At 47.4% G+C, this 16,663-nt stretch overlaps 1 protein-coding gene across 1 annotated transcript in view; it reads right to left on the reverse strand.

Annotated features, from left to right (window-relative positions):
* The window catches only part of NOBOX (NOBOX oogenesis homeobox), a 498,422-nt gene that overhangs the window by 236,649 nt on the left and 245,110 nt on the right, over positions 1-16,663 (reverse strand). Inside the window, exon 5 of the mRNA XM_069649778.1 lies at positions 10,727-10,869. Within this exon, the coding sequence (XP_069505879.1) occupies positions 10,727-10,869 (143 nt within the window). The remainder of the gene's footprint in view (positions 1-10,726; positions 10,870-16,663) is intronic.

Below are 16,663 nucleotides of genomic sequence, written 5' to 3' on the forward strand. Positions count from 1 at the left end.
TCTTGTGATGGTTGGAAAAATGTGTGCCACTCTAAGGTTACATGTTTTTTTGGTTCAAAATGCTCTTCCAATTGTTTTAGGGCTGTGGCATATTCATCCGTATCTCCCGCTTCTGCCCCTTGTGTTCTGGATAACCCATCAAAAATGCTGCATCATTCTGGTCCTAAATTATGTAGCAGTAATGCTTTTTTCTTGCCGAGCTGAACCTATCTCCCCCCATGGTCACCAGATAATTTTCAAAAATATCTTTCCCCCTATCCCACCTGATGGGTGGGCAGCCAGGCTCAGCCAAAAATGATGCGGGCGGAGGTATTGTCGCAGCCATGCTGACCGAGTGCAGGGAGTCTGTGACAGTTTATGTCTGAGCAATGCCTATTGGTTGCTTCACAGTTGCTATACAAAATATGTGGAAGGCAAAGGTAGGGCATATGCCATATGCACTTCACATTGAACTGTATTAATGAGTATCTGTGAGAGCCCTGGATTCTTATCCAAGAGCCCTGTGCAATATGTCCAAAAGCGCTTGCTGGAAGAAAATTTCCATCACACATTTACAGCTGATCATACGCGAAATCAGCTTCTGTGTTGGTGTGTTCCACGGTAACCAATGTCACAGTGTGTGCAAGGCAGCTGAGTCCCAGGCTACGCCCACAATGACGAGCGCAGAGAGTTCCTGTGGTTGCCGCGGCAATGAACGTCACAATGCCGTGAGGCTGAGATGTGGAACCAGACCACACCCTTTGTGGCGCACTGAACGCTGGGAGCAAGTCAGGAAAGCTTGCCGCAAGAGTATGACGTGCCGCGTCCTGATGGTGCCGCTCGAGCCCCAATGGTAGCGGCCTGCAGAGATGCCCACTCGAGTCAAAATGTCCAAGTAAGCAAGTTCGCTTTTATAGCAAATCGATGCGCGAGGCACATCGACGGCCCACCAACCCCAGACACACCTCCTGACCTTCAAATTACACGCTTGCTGTCGCTTCGCCCGCTATGCTGCTGGGTGTCTACAGGCAGAGTGGCCACTGCCAAGACGCGCGGGTGTGGTGGGGCCAGGACTTCCAAAACCATCAAGTAGTTTCATAAGTTTTATTGGAATAAGCATACCCGACAGCAGGCACTGGCAAAAGACAAGCTCCAACTGACCATTTACAATTCCAGAACATAGTAACATAGATAAACATTTCTAATTGGAACTACATGAGCTCATCATGTTGCTTAACCTCATATGAAGTAATAAACATATTAATTTACTTTAATAGAACTTGGAAACATTGTATATATAAGTCATTAACTGATTTGAATACCTATAAACATATCTATCAGCTGCTAATCATAACACATCCCTCAACCGGGTTCACTTTTGCCAACCTTTACGAAACAGTTTACTATGGGACTTCAGACTTCGCCCCTTCACATTAGCATCCCTCCGCCGGGTTCACTCTTGCCAACTTTTAACAAACACACTCTTCATCTACTGATTTTCCCAATGCGGGATTCATTTTCTTCCGCTTCACAATCATCTGTCGGTCAAAGACTTTCATCGTTACAGAGAATTTACAAGACCCCTGCATGACCACTTTGACCTTTCTTTGTCTCTTCCCAAGGCCTTCTGGTTACAGTAGTCTCTACCGTTGGGTAATCGCCAAGAGTTTCCTGCGTGAAAACCCACATGTTGCCGGACACCTCTATTGCTAGTTTTCCCTCTCTTTTCTCAATAGTTTATTTAAACCTTTGAAAGCTCAAATTAGCTCTTGCTACTTTTCGTTCAACACAGTTCGGTGTCTTATCGACTCTCCCCTCAACTCACCTGCTGTGATGAACCGCTTGGCTTTCCTTTGGAGTCAAGGTTGGTACCACTGAGGCAAGAGTCTCTCCCCGGCTTGGTAATCGGCAGAAGAGGGTCTTGTGTACCATTGACATCTGCTGCAACACACGGTGGCCTTTGTCCACGGTATTGTTTCCTTCTGCAGAGGTTTCACAGGTCTTGATCGGAAAGGGCAAGGTCACTTCTCTCCTTGTCACCTTCCTGGTATTCGCCGTCTTTCGCCCCCTCTTGAACTGCCGTGCTGAGTTAGCTCTCACATTGTACAGTTTGACTTGCTTGTCTTGTGCTCTTCTGCTCCACCTTTTATCCCTGTGGGGAAGTGAATGAGGCTTCAGGCGTGTGTGATTCTGGTCAATTGCCTGACTTTGACTGACCCTTGTAGTGGGACATGTCAGGTAAACGGCTCTGGTGTTAGTCTGTTGTCTTTCGTGTTGTGCAAAGGTGTTCATGTAAAAAAAAGGGGAGGCCAATGTTTTGGAATATCCTACGTGGTAGGATGGGAAAAAGGTGTTGAAATAAGGGGGATACCGTGTCTCACTCTCCAAGGACCCCCCCATCCAGGTCAGGTGATCCTCACTCAGTGGTCCACCCCCAGGAACTGGATCCAATACCGATGGCTGTGTCCTGGCTACCTAAATGACAGATCTCCGGGGACTGGCTAGGGAGACACCTTCAGGTTACTCACACAGCCTGCTCTGGGAGAAAACAAATGAACACTGGAGCAGTATAACTGATGTATCCCAATACAATGGTCAGGCAATTACTAACCATCACTCACACCTGACTTCCATTAAGCTTCCCCACACGAATAAAAGGTGGAGCACGAAAGCACACTGGGAGGCAGGTAAAGCACACGAGGAAACAGCAGTTTCGAGGGTTCCATGTCTTAAAATCATAGCAAAAATGGCTGTGGATGAAAAATATTGCGGCAAAAATGCTGTGGTTTTGCAGCCACAATCATGTAAAGAATGCGGGGGACACCCACACAACCGCGAACCCATTAAACCATTTAAGGGGAGAGGGGAACACCCCCACTTCCCTTAAATGTTATAATGGGGTCCACCTTTACCGGGTCAAACCACAGCATTTTTGCCACAATTTTATTTACCAACAACATTTTTGCAGCGATTTTATTACCCGATACCGTTTCGAGATGGCAGCTGAATGAGAGAAGAGGGCAAAACAGCAGGGTATCGCAAGGAGGGAAATTCCCTTGACATTTCTGACAATAGACCATTAATTTCACGAGCCCTCGAGATTAGAAAGCGTAAAACCAGGAAACCAGGCTGAAGAATCCTGTATTGTGTGTCGAAGAAACCCGGGGTCCTTCCTCGTCACTAATCAAGATTGGGAGAAGCAGCAGCCGCCTTGGTACCGTCCTTGGCTCCAAGAATAAAGCAGGGTCAGTGAAATCAACACAGCCGGTATGCTGGGGAGACCGATACAAGACAGGTCTGTGTTGAAGCCAAGGTTGCAAGTGGCAACATTGTATGGCGAGCACTGGAGCTAACATTGTTAAAACGCATGTGAGAAAAGACGCAACTAAAAGTTGAACTGCTGATTATTGTTTGAACTTTGAAGAGACTTTGATATGATACCTTTGACAGAGTGGTCTGGCACAGCGTGGGTGCTCAATCGAATGCCTCTAAAGTATCCAGCTGAGAAGTGGCAGAAGTGAAAGTTAAAGGGTTATATTAAGAAGAGAACAAAGAATTGTGAATCCAAGTGTTCCTGCGATGGGTCAAGCAAAATCCTGCGCACAGTCGAAAGGCTTCTATTTTTATACAGTAAAGAAAGTTTGGAAAATGAGATAAATTTGGTCCGAGCTCGGCAGAGGGAGACCAATGGAAGGTTTTGTGATAAAGTAGGTCTTAGCCTGGTGGATGGGAGCCAGGGTGAACAGTGAATCACCCGAGAAGTTGTGCATTTGAGAATCCTGAGGAGAAAGGACCTTTGAATGTTTGCTACATCAGGCCCTCTGAAATAAGAGACTGTGAATGGCAATGAGACTTTGGAACAGAAAGTCCTGATACTGAGATTTTGAACTGCATCCTCGTGCTAGAAAAGCAGTGAGTGCCGCCTTGTCCCAAGCTGAAAACATAGGGAAGGGAAGCGAACGGCTCAACTATCCTGATATATCCTTTCTTGAACACTTTTCTTTTGTCTAACATTGTTTCCCACACCATTTGTATTTAGAAGTAAGGATTGGAAATAGGTTTATTAGTATAGGCCCTTTCCTTTTGACCAGACTCTACTAGGACTATGCTATTATTTAATGGTCGTCGCTTGCTCCCATCTTTAGATTTAGCATTAGATAGGTGTTTTTCAAACCCAACTGAAGTTCAATAAACACCCTTGAACTGTGAAGACTTGTGTCTGTTTTCACTTTTTGATACCATGATATATGATATGGCATTTATAACGCGCCTATACACAAGTGTTTCAAGGCGCGACGAGGCAAGGGAGGGGAGGGGAGGGGAAACAGAGGGAAGACAGAGACAGCGATCCTACTAGGCCAGGTGACATTGAGATCGCGCAAGTGCAGCGGAGGGGAGGAAGTGCAGTACATAGGATAACAGTAAAATAAAGACAAAAATAAAAGCACGGCCAGCTGGTGGCAAGTGCAAGTGCAGATATCAGGTGTCAAGTGCAAGTATGGGCTGTAGAAACAGTCTCCAAGTGCAAGGGTTGCAATGGGGGCAGTGCGGGTGTGCCACTGGCAGGGATGGGACCTGGCCTCGAGATCAAAGGGTAACCAGGTAACCAGTGCACTTTCAGATTCAGCCAGGAGATCAGCAGGTGAGAGGAGGAAAGAAAGCAAAAGCAAAGCGGAAGGTCTTCAAGTGCTTCCGGAACCAGAGATGGTTCTCCTCAAGTATCAGAGTGGCAGGGTGGCTGTTCCAGAGGGAGGCCCCAGCAGAAGAAAGAGATCTACTATCAACTCGCTGCTTGGAGAAGCGACTGACCCTGAGGGTGGTGGAGGCGGATGAGCGAAGAGCTCGAGAAGGAAGATATTTCGGAAGAGAGAGTTGAAGGTATTGAGGTCCGAGGCCCCAAAAGGGCTTGTGGACAATGCAGAGGGTTTTGAACTTAATCCTCCTCGACACTGGGAGCCAGTGCAGAGATTTCAGTCCTGGAGAGATTCGATCCTTTGGCTTGAGTCTTGCAGTCCTGTTCTGGATGAGATGCAGATGGCGGAGAGAAGAGTCAGGCAGATTTAGAAAAAGGCTATTGCAGTAGTCCAGCCTATCGAGAACCAGAGCTCTGGAGACAGTGAGCTTCTGGGGGAAGGAGAGGAAAGGAAGAATACCTCTGAGGAGGTGCAACTGATAGTGTGACTTCTTAAGAGATGTCAGAGATGTGAGGAGAGACGGAAAGTGTGGCGTCGAAGATGACCCCAAGGTTTTTAGCCTCACAGGTGGGAGCAGGAAGAGGGCCAAGAGAGGCCGACCAGAGAGTGACAGGAAAGGAGGGAGTAGGTGTGCCGTTGAGGAGAATCTTGGTCTTAATGGCATTAAGGCAGAGCTCATTGGTGGCACACCACTCCTGGATGGTGGAAAGACAGTCAGAGATGATAGAAGGAGAAGAGGTGGCGGAAGGGAGCCTGAAAATGATTTGAGTCATCGCCATAGCACTGAAAGTTGGGACAGAGAGCGGCAATGCAGTGGGCAAGAAGTGCCAGGAATTGGTTGAACTGCCAGGGAGAGGGGTTAGACCCCTGGGGAAGACCACAGGAAGACAGATATAGAGATAGAGGAGAGAAAGGACATGGACCTGGGAAGGTCGATCGAAGTGAAAGGAGGTCAGCCAAGCCAGGGCCTGATCGGTGACACCCAGGTTATCACGAAGACGGTTGAGCAGGATGGCATGGTTGACCACGTCAAAGGCAGAGGAGAGATCGAGCAAGATGAGGACACAGGGGGTGTTGGAATCGAGGTTGGAGAGCAGGTCTTCACAGATGTTCAGCAGAGCAGTTTCTGTTCTTCTTGCAGTTCTGAAGCCAGACTGAAGGTCATGGAGACAACCAACAGATTCAGTGTGAAGATTAAGCTGGGAGATGGCTAGCTTTTCCAGGAGTTTGCCCAGGAAAGGAGTGATGGAGATTGGACGATAGTTAGCCAGGCAGGAAGAGTTGGCAGAGGGTTTCTTAAGAAGAGGGTGCACAAGAGAGTGCTTCAGGGGGGAGGGGGAAGACTCCAGTGGCGAAGGAGTGGTTGCAGAAATCAGCCAAAGAAGGAGCCAGGGTGTCAATGTGGTCCTTGACGGTTTTGGAGGAACAGGGGTGAACCTGTTTTGACGAGACTTTCATAGTTCGGACCTGTCTAGAAACCTTGTCTGAGGAGAACAGGGAAAAGGCAGAGAAGGAGGGAGGAGAGGTGGCTGAAGAAGGGCCAGAGGAAAGGAAAGGAGTAGAGGGAGGATGGGGAGAGGAAGAGCGAGAGGACAGGATGTCCTGGGTTTTAGAGATAAAATGAGAAGCCAGGGCCATGCCGAGGGCCTGGGAGGGGACAGGCGAGGTAGATACTGCAGCAGGATTGGCCAGCTCCTTGCAGATTTTAAAGAGTTTGGCCAAGTTGTTAGATGCAGCAGTGATGCAGACTTGGATGTGGGCTCTCTTCTTGGTGCGGACAGACAGCCGGAATTGCATTTGGAGCAGGCGGCAAAGCACGCCATTTCCTCTCAGCTACCCTGCACTTGCGTTTAAGGGTGACAAGGTCTGAGTCATACCAAGAGTTGCACTTGGCTTTGGTTTTCAAGTGGATCCTCATGACAGAGGCAATGACATCGAGAGTATCAGATATAGCAGAGTGGAGCATGGAAAGGGTTGTGTCAGAGTGTGTGTCAGCCAAGGGAGGGGGTGGGTGTGAGAAAGTGGCGGCGAAATACTCAACTGACACAAGCTTCATGAGTCGGATAACCGAGAAGGTAGGTGGCAGTGCTGGAGTTGGCTTGGCCTCGGGGGTAGAGTGGGTGAGATGGGAGGAAAGGAGAAAGTGATCACTTCAGGAGAGAGGAGTGGTAAGAAGAATCAAAAGGGGAAGGTCTGAAGAGATCAGAATATCCAGAGTGTGCCCTGCAAAGTGAGTCGGCCAGAGTGAGAATAGAGAGTGAGAGAGTCGCAGAGGTCCCTAAAGAGTCCAGTGCAAGGACAGGAAGCATTCAGGTGGATGTTGAAGTCTCCAGAAAGGAGGAGTTGAGTGGTTGCGACCAGGAGGGAAGAGGAGACGTCTGCCCCTTCAGAGAGGAAGGAGATCTGACCAGTTGGCCGATAGATGGTAGCCACAGTAAGAGAATGGGCAGGAGCGAGAGAGAGCCTGCAGACGAGGCAGTGGAAAGAGGAGTAGGCAGGGATCCACTCAGGGAAGATCAGGGCTACACCCCCCCGGAACGGTTGAATCTGGGCACAGAGAGGATCTTGTAAACCTCAGGGAGGAGAGTGCCAAAGCTTGTGACAGAGCTGGCCGTGAACCATGTGTAGGTGATGCCGAGGACATCGAGGTCAAGTTCCTCGAGGAGCTGGCAGATGTCAGGAGTGTTTGACAGCTAAGCAAGAGTTTAGTGTGGCAATATGAAGAAGGTTGCCGTCCTTGAAAGACTTCCAGGGAGGGTTACAAATCAGAGGTACGCCCTGCAGAGGTGTAGAAGCAGCCCGAGGGGGGGGGGGGACAAAAGAGGAAGGAGGAGAGGGCAAGGTAGCCAAGGAGGAGACAGCAGGGGGAGGTGGGAAAGCTGTGGAGGGGAAGGCAGGAGAAGAAAGGAAATAGATGAGGCGCGGGAAGCATCTATCAAAGAGGAGATGGTTGGCTTGAGGGCCTTGAAATAGGACGGTGCCATTCAAATAAACATGAATGATGACCTTAGGCCAGGAGAGCCTCCCACTGGGTGCCACCATTAATGGGAGAGGAAGAGAACGGAGAGAGCACAGAGACCATATCTAGAGTCCATAGGTCTGGGAACGACAAAGAGGATGTCAGTGAAAGTTTGCCTGGAGGAGACACTGGTATAAGTGTCGGCGATAGGAGGCCTGGGTTGGAGACCAGGATGTTAAACTTCTTCCTACCAGATTTAGTGAGGAGAGCAGGCTACCCGATAGAGAAGCAGTTAGAAAAGATATGAGAGACAGAGAGTACCATAGAGTAGGTAGGGAGATCAGAGAAGAGGAAGGGAGTGGGAAGGGGTAGAGGAGAACACTAGGGAAGGACACAGGGCAGGGTGCAAGCAGACGAGGCAGAGAGACAAGACAAGTTGACAATTGGACAAGACGACAGGCGCTTACATAGCAGTAGAAAGGTTTGCTAGATGAGTGCTTTGCTAGGAGGCAAAGCCACAGCACGGCACTACTTTCACAGTGCAACTTTAAAACAGGAGAAAACACACCTAGGTTTGAGAGCCCTGAATAGTGAGGAAAAGGCCTAGGTTTCACAATGCAATTTTAAATACTTTCATAATGCAATTTTAAAACAGGAAAAAACACACATAGGTTTGAGAGCCTGCTGTTTGGACAGGTTTGCAGGGTAGAGTGAGGTACTATACCTAACCCGGGCCACTCTTACCTTCCTCAGTAGATGCTGGTTGACGGCTGGCCACTGGCTTCACCTGCTGACACCTGCAGACACAGGATGGAGCTGCCTCTGAGGGAGCCGCCCTTTGCCTAGGGCCCTTAGCCGCAGGGCTGCACGGGCAGAGGGCTGCCTTGGGAGGTTCAGTGATGACCAACAGAGCACCAATCAGGGAAGGAGGATGGGCTGGGAGGTGGGAAGGAACAGGGACCGGGAAATGGAAGCCGGAGAGTGGAGAGAGGAGAACACGCGGAGCGCTGCAGGCAATCAAGATAGTACAATCAGCAAAAACAGGCCCAGGCAGGGTCTTGTGGCACACAGCTCACCTCAAGGATTAAGCCAAAAAAGTCTTCCTTAAAGTGTCTTGTAGGGATTCACCCTGTGTTTGGCGTGCCACGTGTGATTTGTGACAAGAACAGAACGTGATGGAAGATGTGTTAGCAAACCCTTGATAGAGAGTTAAAACTGTGATGATTACTTCTCAATCATTTGATGAAACTGAATTGGTTTATGTTTAGCGCAATTTGATAGCCTTGTGGATGACCAGAGGTCGAAACACTTGTTGGCTGAGCGCGAACAAGCTTTACATAAAAAATTCTTCAATAAAAAAATAAATGTGGGTTGTTTATTGAAGTAGAAATAACAAAATTGTAACAGGACAAACGCAATCACTGTGGGAAGCATCCAACTTTCACTGTATATTTTTTTGGAGAGGGGGGATAACTCTCTGTCTCATATAGACTGCAGCTATCCAACTGCATCGAAACTTATATCATAGAAGTAATACAAACCTAAGCGCACCCACAATCCAGGAAAGTCCCATAAATGTATTGCTCAATATTAAGACCTTAAAAACCTCTTCCACAAACCGATGGTCTGATGGAGCGTTTTAACCAAACCCTTAAAAAAATTAAGAAAATTGGTTGAGGCAGACGGAAGGAATTGGGACGTGATGATAACCTGGCCCTTGTTCGTACTTAGGAAAACACTGCAAGCATCCCTAGGATATTCCTTGTTCTAACTACTCTATGGGAGAGATCTGTGGGGTATCCTATATATGCTAAGGGAAACTTGGGGGGAAGAATGCGAAGAGGCTATTTTACCTATTTCTCAGACTGCACCGAAAGTTAAAAAGCCATATGGTGGAAATACGGGAAATTGTGAATAAACTCTTGGGACAAGCAAAAGAACAACAACAGGATGTATATAATGAAAAAGCCATACCACGTACATTCTCATTGGGACAATCAGTCTTGGTTCTTCTACCTACTTCCGAAAACAAGAGGTGTCCCAATGGTGTACTCCATATAAAATCTTAGAAAAGAAAGGCCATTTGAATGATCTTGTCTCTCAGCAGATAGGCAACACAAACCCTAAATGTATCACGTCAACCTGCTAAAAGAGTGGAGAGTAGACCATAACCAAGATACCGCCAACGCTATGGCCGCTCTCCTGGCGGACACTGATAAAGAACACACTTTAGTTCCCTCTAACCTTTCACCTTTTCTGAAGACTGATATTGATTTATTGGATCAGTTTCTTGAGGTTTTTCTCAGATAAACCAGACAGGGTGCTTAATTCTTCCATTTTATTAGAACACCTGCAGGGAAGACCATTAACTTAATACCCTATAGAATCCCCGAGTTGCGGAAGAAAATAATTGAACGTGAATTCCACAGTATAGAGAAGCATCTGTTTATGACAGATTATGTTATGTTGATTTATGCCACACACCGATATCACCCACGGGCAGCCTCCACGAGCTCACGTGGCACTGCAAGAAAGAGGACTGGGCTGGGTAGTGAGGGAAGAATGATAGGATAGGTCCAGAACCAGGAGAAACTGGCGCCTGTGTCTGTTGGCTTGCAAGTGGTAGGTTGCGTGCACTGGCTGTTGTATCCGTACAGGTAAGGTCCAGTGCCTGGGATGTTTTCTGTGTTGTCGTCTGTTGTGTTGGGGTGTGTTTTATGTGTAGATTGCTGGTATTTAGGGTTCTGCACACTGGCTTGTTGTGTCCGTACAGGTAAGATCCAGTGTCCGGGGTTTGTTTGTTGTGTGTGTTGCTTGTGTTGAGTGTGTGTTCGGGTATAGGTTGGCTAGCCCAGTGGGGGTGTATAGTGTTTGGGTGGTGTGTTTGAGCAAGTAGAAGCGGGGTGGTTAGTGCTTTGGCTACTCGCTAACTTCTTCTATGTGGCTAACCTAGACTGTCCTGTCTGTTGTGACAAATGACTAATCTCCATAATTCTATCTAAGTGACACGCATGGTTACATTTCACAATTCTAACTAAGTGTGATGCATGGCCAATCTTCACAGTTCTGGCCAAGGCTTTGGCACAGCTCTCACCTGAAGCGAGATGTGGTGTGGCACTGGTGGGGATGCAGGAATCTCCAGGCAAGGTCCCATAGCCCCCAGGCTGAGCAGTCATCTTCAGGAATGCAGAATGGTGGCCGTGGAAGGCGCCTGGATGGGCAGGAAGAAGCTGTGCTCTGCAAAGAACAGAAATCAAACGTCAGGAAACCCCCCAGAATTAGCAGATCCCACTAGTCACATCATTCAAGGCCATCGCAGGATGTAGACACATGAAACTCCATTAAAAAGGGACAGACCACACACCAAAGGTGATTACCGCACAGCACACACAAAATAAAAACACGATGGGCAACCTACTAATTACAGAACCTGAACAAAAAATGCGATTACAGTACTAACATGCAGGAATGAAGAGCATGTGCTAGAAAAAGGAACTAGCCCATGAAAAAAGAGGGCTCCACCATTGTAAATGGAATGTTACATTTTTGGTCCAGGTTGTGGCATAGGCTTTTGTGTAAAAACTATAAAGATAATATAAAAACACAACTTATACACAATTTCGCACATTATATATCCTGAGAAGCCTTTTGGGATGGAGGGGAATAGTGTGGCCAGGAGAAGGGAGGGAGCGGCATAGGAAGTCAACGATAAAGGGGTGTCTTACAAGAATGGGTGCACATTTTCCAACGTTCAGTCATCCTCATGTACCCGACTGACAAGCAGTCTGTTACATCTGCTCTGCTTGAAACGGGCAAGAGTTGCCCCAATGCATTTCAGAGGTGCCTGCCAATTAATCAATATCTTTTCTTAGTATTAAGTCTGCTGATCAGGTATGGATGACAAAGGCTGTCAATGTCATTACTAGTTCTCTTTACGTAGAGGACACCCAGAAGAGATCTACTGACCTACTTATGCTGTTCCACCAAATGAATTAGGGCTTTAGGCATTTTCTCTCTCTTGGTTATATGTCTACGATTCTTTTATCTCCGCTGCTCCACATCCTTCTGAGGTTAGATGTTACGTATGTCTCTCACTAACAGGGGCCCCCGCAGACACCGCTGTGCTTTGTGCCCCATGCTGTCCATGCCCAGCGGGGGTGGGAGGGCAGTGGCGGGTGGCCCTTCAGCAGGGCTTGCAGGGGGCCCCCACCTGTTGTGTTAAGCCACTGATGTCTCTTTGATATATTGATCAGCCTGGTGGAAGAGGCTCATTTCTGTCAGGAGCTTTGCCCAGAGCCCAAGTGTACTGTGATGGGGTCACATTACGTGGAGTTGTTGGGGAGCACAAGGGAATCTGGACACCAAGGGAAGCTCCCCGCTTCATGATGCACCCACTGGTGGTGGTACATGGGAATGATTTGAGTCATATAATGCATAGATACACCATGGCAGCTATTCCACTGGTACTCAAGGTCAAGAAGAAGACCGATGGCATCATTCATATATTGTTGTAATATCCCAACTAGTTTGTTGGAAGGTCCAAAGAGTAATTATATATGACTGTACGGAACGAGGTTAGGTAACCAACTAGTTGACTGTTTCAATTTATGAATGGTCTGAATGGAGACCATTCCTAGATTTTGAATGGTCCATTAGAGCACTGTCTGTATGTATTCTGTTTACATTTTTCATGTTCTGCAAATTGATTTTTTTATGTTATGTACGTTGATTCAAGCACATACAGTGATTTTTGTATGTATGCTTCCCCTTATGTGATGATGTTTGATTTGCTATTTTGCCACAACACAAAAAGTGAGGTATCACTAGACGATTGGTATCTCCCAAAGTACACATCCCTCACTGAAGAACTGAACTGTGCCTACCTATCAGCGCCTCACCTTAGGTTTCACTGATGTGCCTCCTATCTATAAGGGGGCCAGGACAGAAGAAAATGTTCCCTTCCTGCAACTATAACGCTTGAACTTAAAAAAAGCACCCTCAACTGGTGCGGTAAGGCAACTCCTTACACGACAGCATAGAAGGGAAGTCTAAGTAAAAACACACAAGTAGATACAAAGCCAATAGGCCTCTTGTTGAGTGTGCAGACAGAAGACCATTTGCCAGTATCTCCCATGGTTTAGAGATTACAGTTATCCACCAAGGCCGACCGGCTTCAGTGGTACATCTTAGTGCACCGCCTTCTTCAGGACCAGAACAGCCTCTACTGGGGCATTCCTTTCCTCTTTAGGCATCTCCAGGAGCAAATCTGGTAGCCTGTATCAATGCACTATGTTCCTAGGCACTTACTAGTGATTGAATGATTGTATAATTGTGTATTGAAACACTTGTGTATAGGCGCATTATAAATATCATATCATATGTCAGCTCTTGTGCGTCATACACCAGCGGACTCCCATGGAATCTTCTGAGAAGTTGTTATTGCATTTCTCTCACATACTGTTACATGCACACGGCCATAGAAATTGCTGTATTCGTTGTTCTACAGGGGTAGATCCGCTTGTATATGCCATTCTGCTCATTGTTCTTAGTTGTTATTTATGCAACAAGTAAATAAATATATATTTCTACCATTCTCCCACCAGTGTGTCTGTGACACGTCCGATGCAATGAACTATGGGAACAATGTCATGTTTGAATTGCTGATATAAAGGATGACACATTATTTCCGTCGGACACTCCCTCGTTTGGCTTTTGGTAGAATTCACGCATCCTCCACAAGCATGAGCGACGGCAGAGAACAGCTGATAATAATAATAATATTTTAAGAAAGAGGAGCCGTTTCAGCCAGCCAGGCAGCCCAGAGACCACCGCCCTGGTATGTGTGAGGCACATACATTGCAAACGAGGATGGACATACAGGCGGTTGACAACCAGCTCTGCGATATAAGGGAGTGAAGAAAAAGTCTTCCCACGCAGTCATGTCACATTGGCAAGGGTACCTGCAAACTCTCATTGTGCACAGCTGCAGGAAGTGAGGCTAGAACAGAGACAGAGAACAGGAAAGAGCTTCTCCCCGAGTCTAAGATGGCAGACTAAAGTTTAAACCCTTGTCTGTCTTCAGGGAAGCAGTTACACGGTATGGGAGTTCCGTGGAAACCTGTCGTCCTCCCCTAGGATTATAAACACCAGATCCGAGATCAGAAAAACAAGAATCCTCCTCAATAATGTAGCGCTGCCAGAAGAAGTAGATTTCCTGAATAATCCTCTTTGTCATTAGGGACTTTAAGGAATGGCGTGGAGTTTGAAAAGAAACAGAAACAGACCACTGGAGTTAGGACGGCAATCTAGTGAGGTGGTGTAGAAGAGGAAAGGCGTAGAAGAGCGAGGAAGGAGCGCACTGCAAGCGCAAGATCAATCCCTTGCCCACGTCAGGCAGCATGCTGCAGAAAGCCGACTGAGGACAAAAGCCCAGATCCTGCCCAAGGAGAGCAGATGTGTTGCTAGGCAGCAGCGGGATATAACCCATACTCTGGAGGGAGGCTGCAAACCAGAGAGAGAAGTAATCTGGCCCTGGTGCAGCCCAACCCCAGAAGAGTGATCATTGGCTGGTGGGTTAGAAGAACTTCCGTCTGACAAGCACCCCGATGGGGTGGGGGAGAAACTCCTGCAGGCCACAGTCTTGGAGAACGCTATCGAAGGGGTCTGCAAGCTTTGCTCTCCAGAGGTTTTGGAGTCCAATTCCCATCAGCCCTAACTTGTATAGTCAATGGTGAGTGATCATGAGAGTTATAGTCCAAAGGATCTGGAGAGCTGCAGACACCTGCTCTATGGCAAGCGAGATTATGTTGGTACTGGTTAGCATAGGATGCAACAAACCATCAGGAACCCAGGATGAAATATCTGACCCAAAAAGCAAGAGACCAATGATGGGAGCTGGATGCTCCTCTCAGGACTGGGACAGATTAGGGTATTTAGGATTGGACACTAGGCCCTCTTAAGAGACTAGATACACAGGGAGACTTGAATGTTAGGTCCTATTTGAGAAAAAAGAACTCTGCTCTAGACATTAGTATTTTGGTTATAACTCCATCCTTAGCCGATTCTGCTGAGTTATCCTTTTCAAGTGCTGGCGAGATACCATAGACCCTGCAGGAGCTCAGTCGACCAGTCTCCCCCAGGAATAGGTAACTAAGGTTACAGTAAACCTTGTCCTTTGGGCTTTTACTTATGTGAGCAAACTAAGGTCCTCTCAACACTGGAGCCAACACTCCTGTTAGCTTCCCTATGGTAATGTTGTGTCGTTAGCAGAACCAGACAGGCCATCATGTTTGGTTGCTTTTTGCACATCTGCATGGGCAGTCATCCAACCCTTTCTTGTGTGAAATGAAAGATACTAAACTTGACCCTGAATGGTGAGTGTGCTGTAGAAATGAGAAGATTACTGATAGCGACAGGACACAGGGCTCCCGACGTTTGCCTTGACTCACCTTTTCGTAGACGTGGGCCAGCAATCAAGGCCACAGTCTCAGAAGGTGAGGGGACTAGACCAGAAAAGAGTATAATATGTTAATGCCGTGAATGAGGGAATATATACTTCATACACATTATAAAACATTATATTGCGTTGAAATCTCTAAGATCTAAAGATAAGGGGTTGTTATCTCTATACCATTAAATGCAATGGTCACGGTCAGTAAAGGGGAACGCTACCCCAATACCTGCTGTCACAGATGGCCTTAAGAATACCAATATTCCAGAAGATGGTTCAAAGTTTTTTATTTATTGGAACTCAAATTAGGCTTTTGTTGGTATTCAAATATAATAGCACAAACTAAAGGCCTCTCTTTTCTCCCGTGGATTCCCACCCCCTTAGACCAGGCTTACCCAACTCATTGGTTGACAATTTGAGATTGGTAATCCCCAGTGTGTAGAAGTGGTGGCCAGAAGGCCTCCGCCTGATCTTATTCTCCCTCTGGGATTGTTCTGGGTGAAAGATAGAATATCCGGGTCTCACAAAGGGATGTGGTTTCTTTCTCAAACGCGGGATTTCACTTTCTCTCCATCTATCAGGTTCTCATGTTCCTGTCCCTGGTGTTCTCTCCTTCTCCTTCTAATATTTCATACCCTCCTCCTCCCACTTGCTACTTTCTCTCCTTCACTCTCGTCCCCAGATGTTCGCAATTCCCTCCTAATCCTTCTGTCTCTTTATCTCTCTCTCTCTCCTATTGTCTTTTGCTAGTTCCTCCTCTACTCTCTCGAGTCTCCACTTTACTCACCACTACTCTCAGCGCTCCAGCCCTCCTCTCTCCCCACTTGCATTCAACCCCTTTTCACTCTCTCATACACACGTCTCACCCTCACTCACTTATTCTCCTACTCTTTGCTTAGCTTCACTCACTCCTTCGCTCAATTTTGATGCACTCTCACACACAAGTGCCACCTTCTCTCACAAAGCAACACCTCACCTTTAACAAGCTCTCTGAATCCCCTCAATACTCCACTCCACCCTCCTTCCTTCGCCTGGTGTCTTGATCCGCCTTCTCTCTCCGCCACTTCACCAGAACAACCCAGACTCCCCTGTTCCCTTATATACGGTGTCTTGTGTTGCTTTCCCAGATCTGCCCCCTTCCAGTGGCCATCATAGTGGCCTGGAACCCCTGCTATTCTATGCCTGCCTTTTACCAAGTGGCCGGGTTACTCAGGGGCGAGGTTGAACATGCCCCTCAAGCCCCGCCCTCTAGGGTTCATGAGTCTGCGCGACATCGTCATTGGAGTTCATTTTCTGCGACGTTAGAGCGTCTTTGCTGCCGATAAGTAGTGAGTAATGTCCTGCCAACTCGGTACTCTTCGCTTCCACTCTCATGGATTGGGAGCTTCCCCACAAGGTTTTTGGGGCTTTGCAGTTGAAAAAAGAAACAGGAGAGCACAGGTTGGCAATGTGATGGATACTACTTCTCCCAAACCCCCAACTGTAACCAGGCACATGAAGGGGAGGGCAGAGACCCTGCCTCCGTCACACTGACCAGGAACAAACAGAGTAGATGGGCAGAATTGGGATCGATTCCGCAGA

Source organism: Ambystoma mexicanum, chromosome 3p (assembly GCF_040938575.1).
Source record: "Ambystoma mexicanum isolate Mex_15411 chromosome 3p, UKY_AmexF1_1, whole genome shotgun sequence".
NCBI lineage: Eukaryota > Metazoa > Chordata > Amphibia > Caudata > Ambystomatidae > Ambystoma > Ambystoma mexicanum.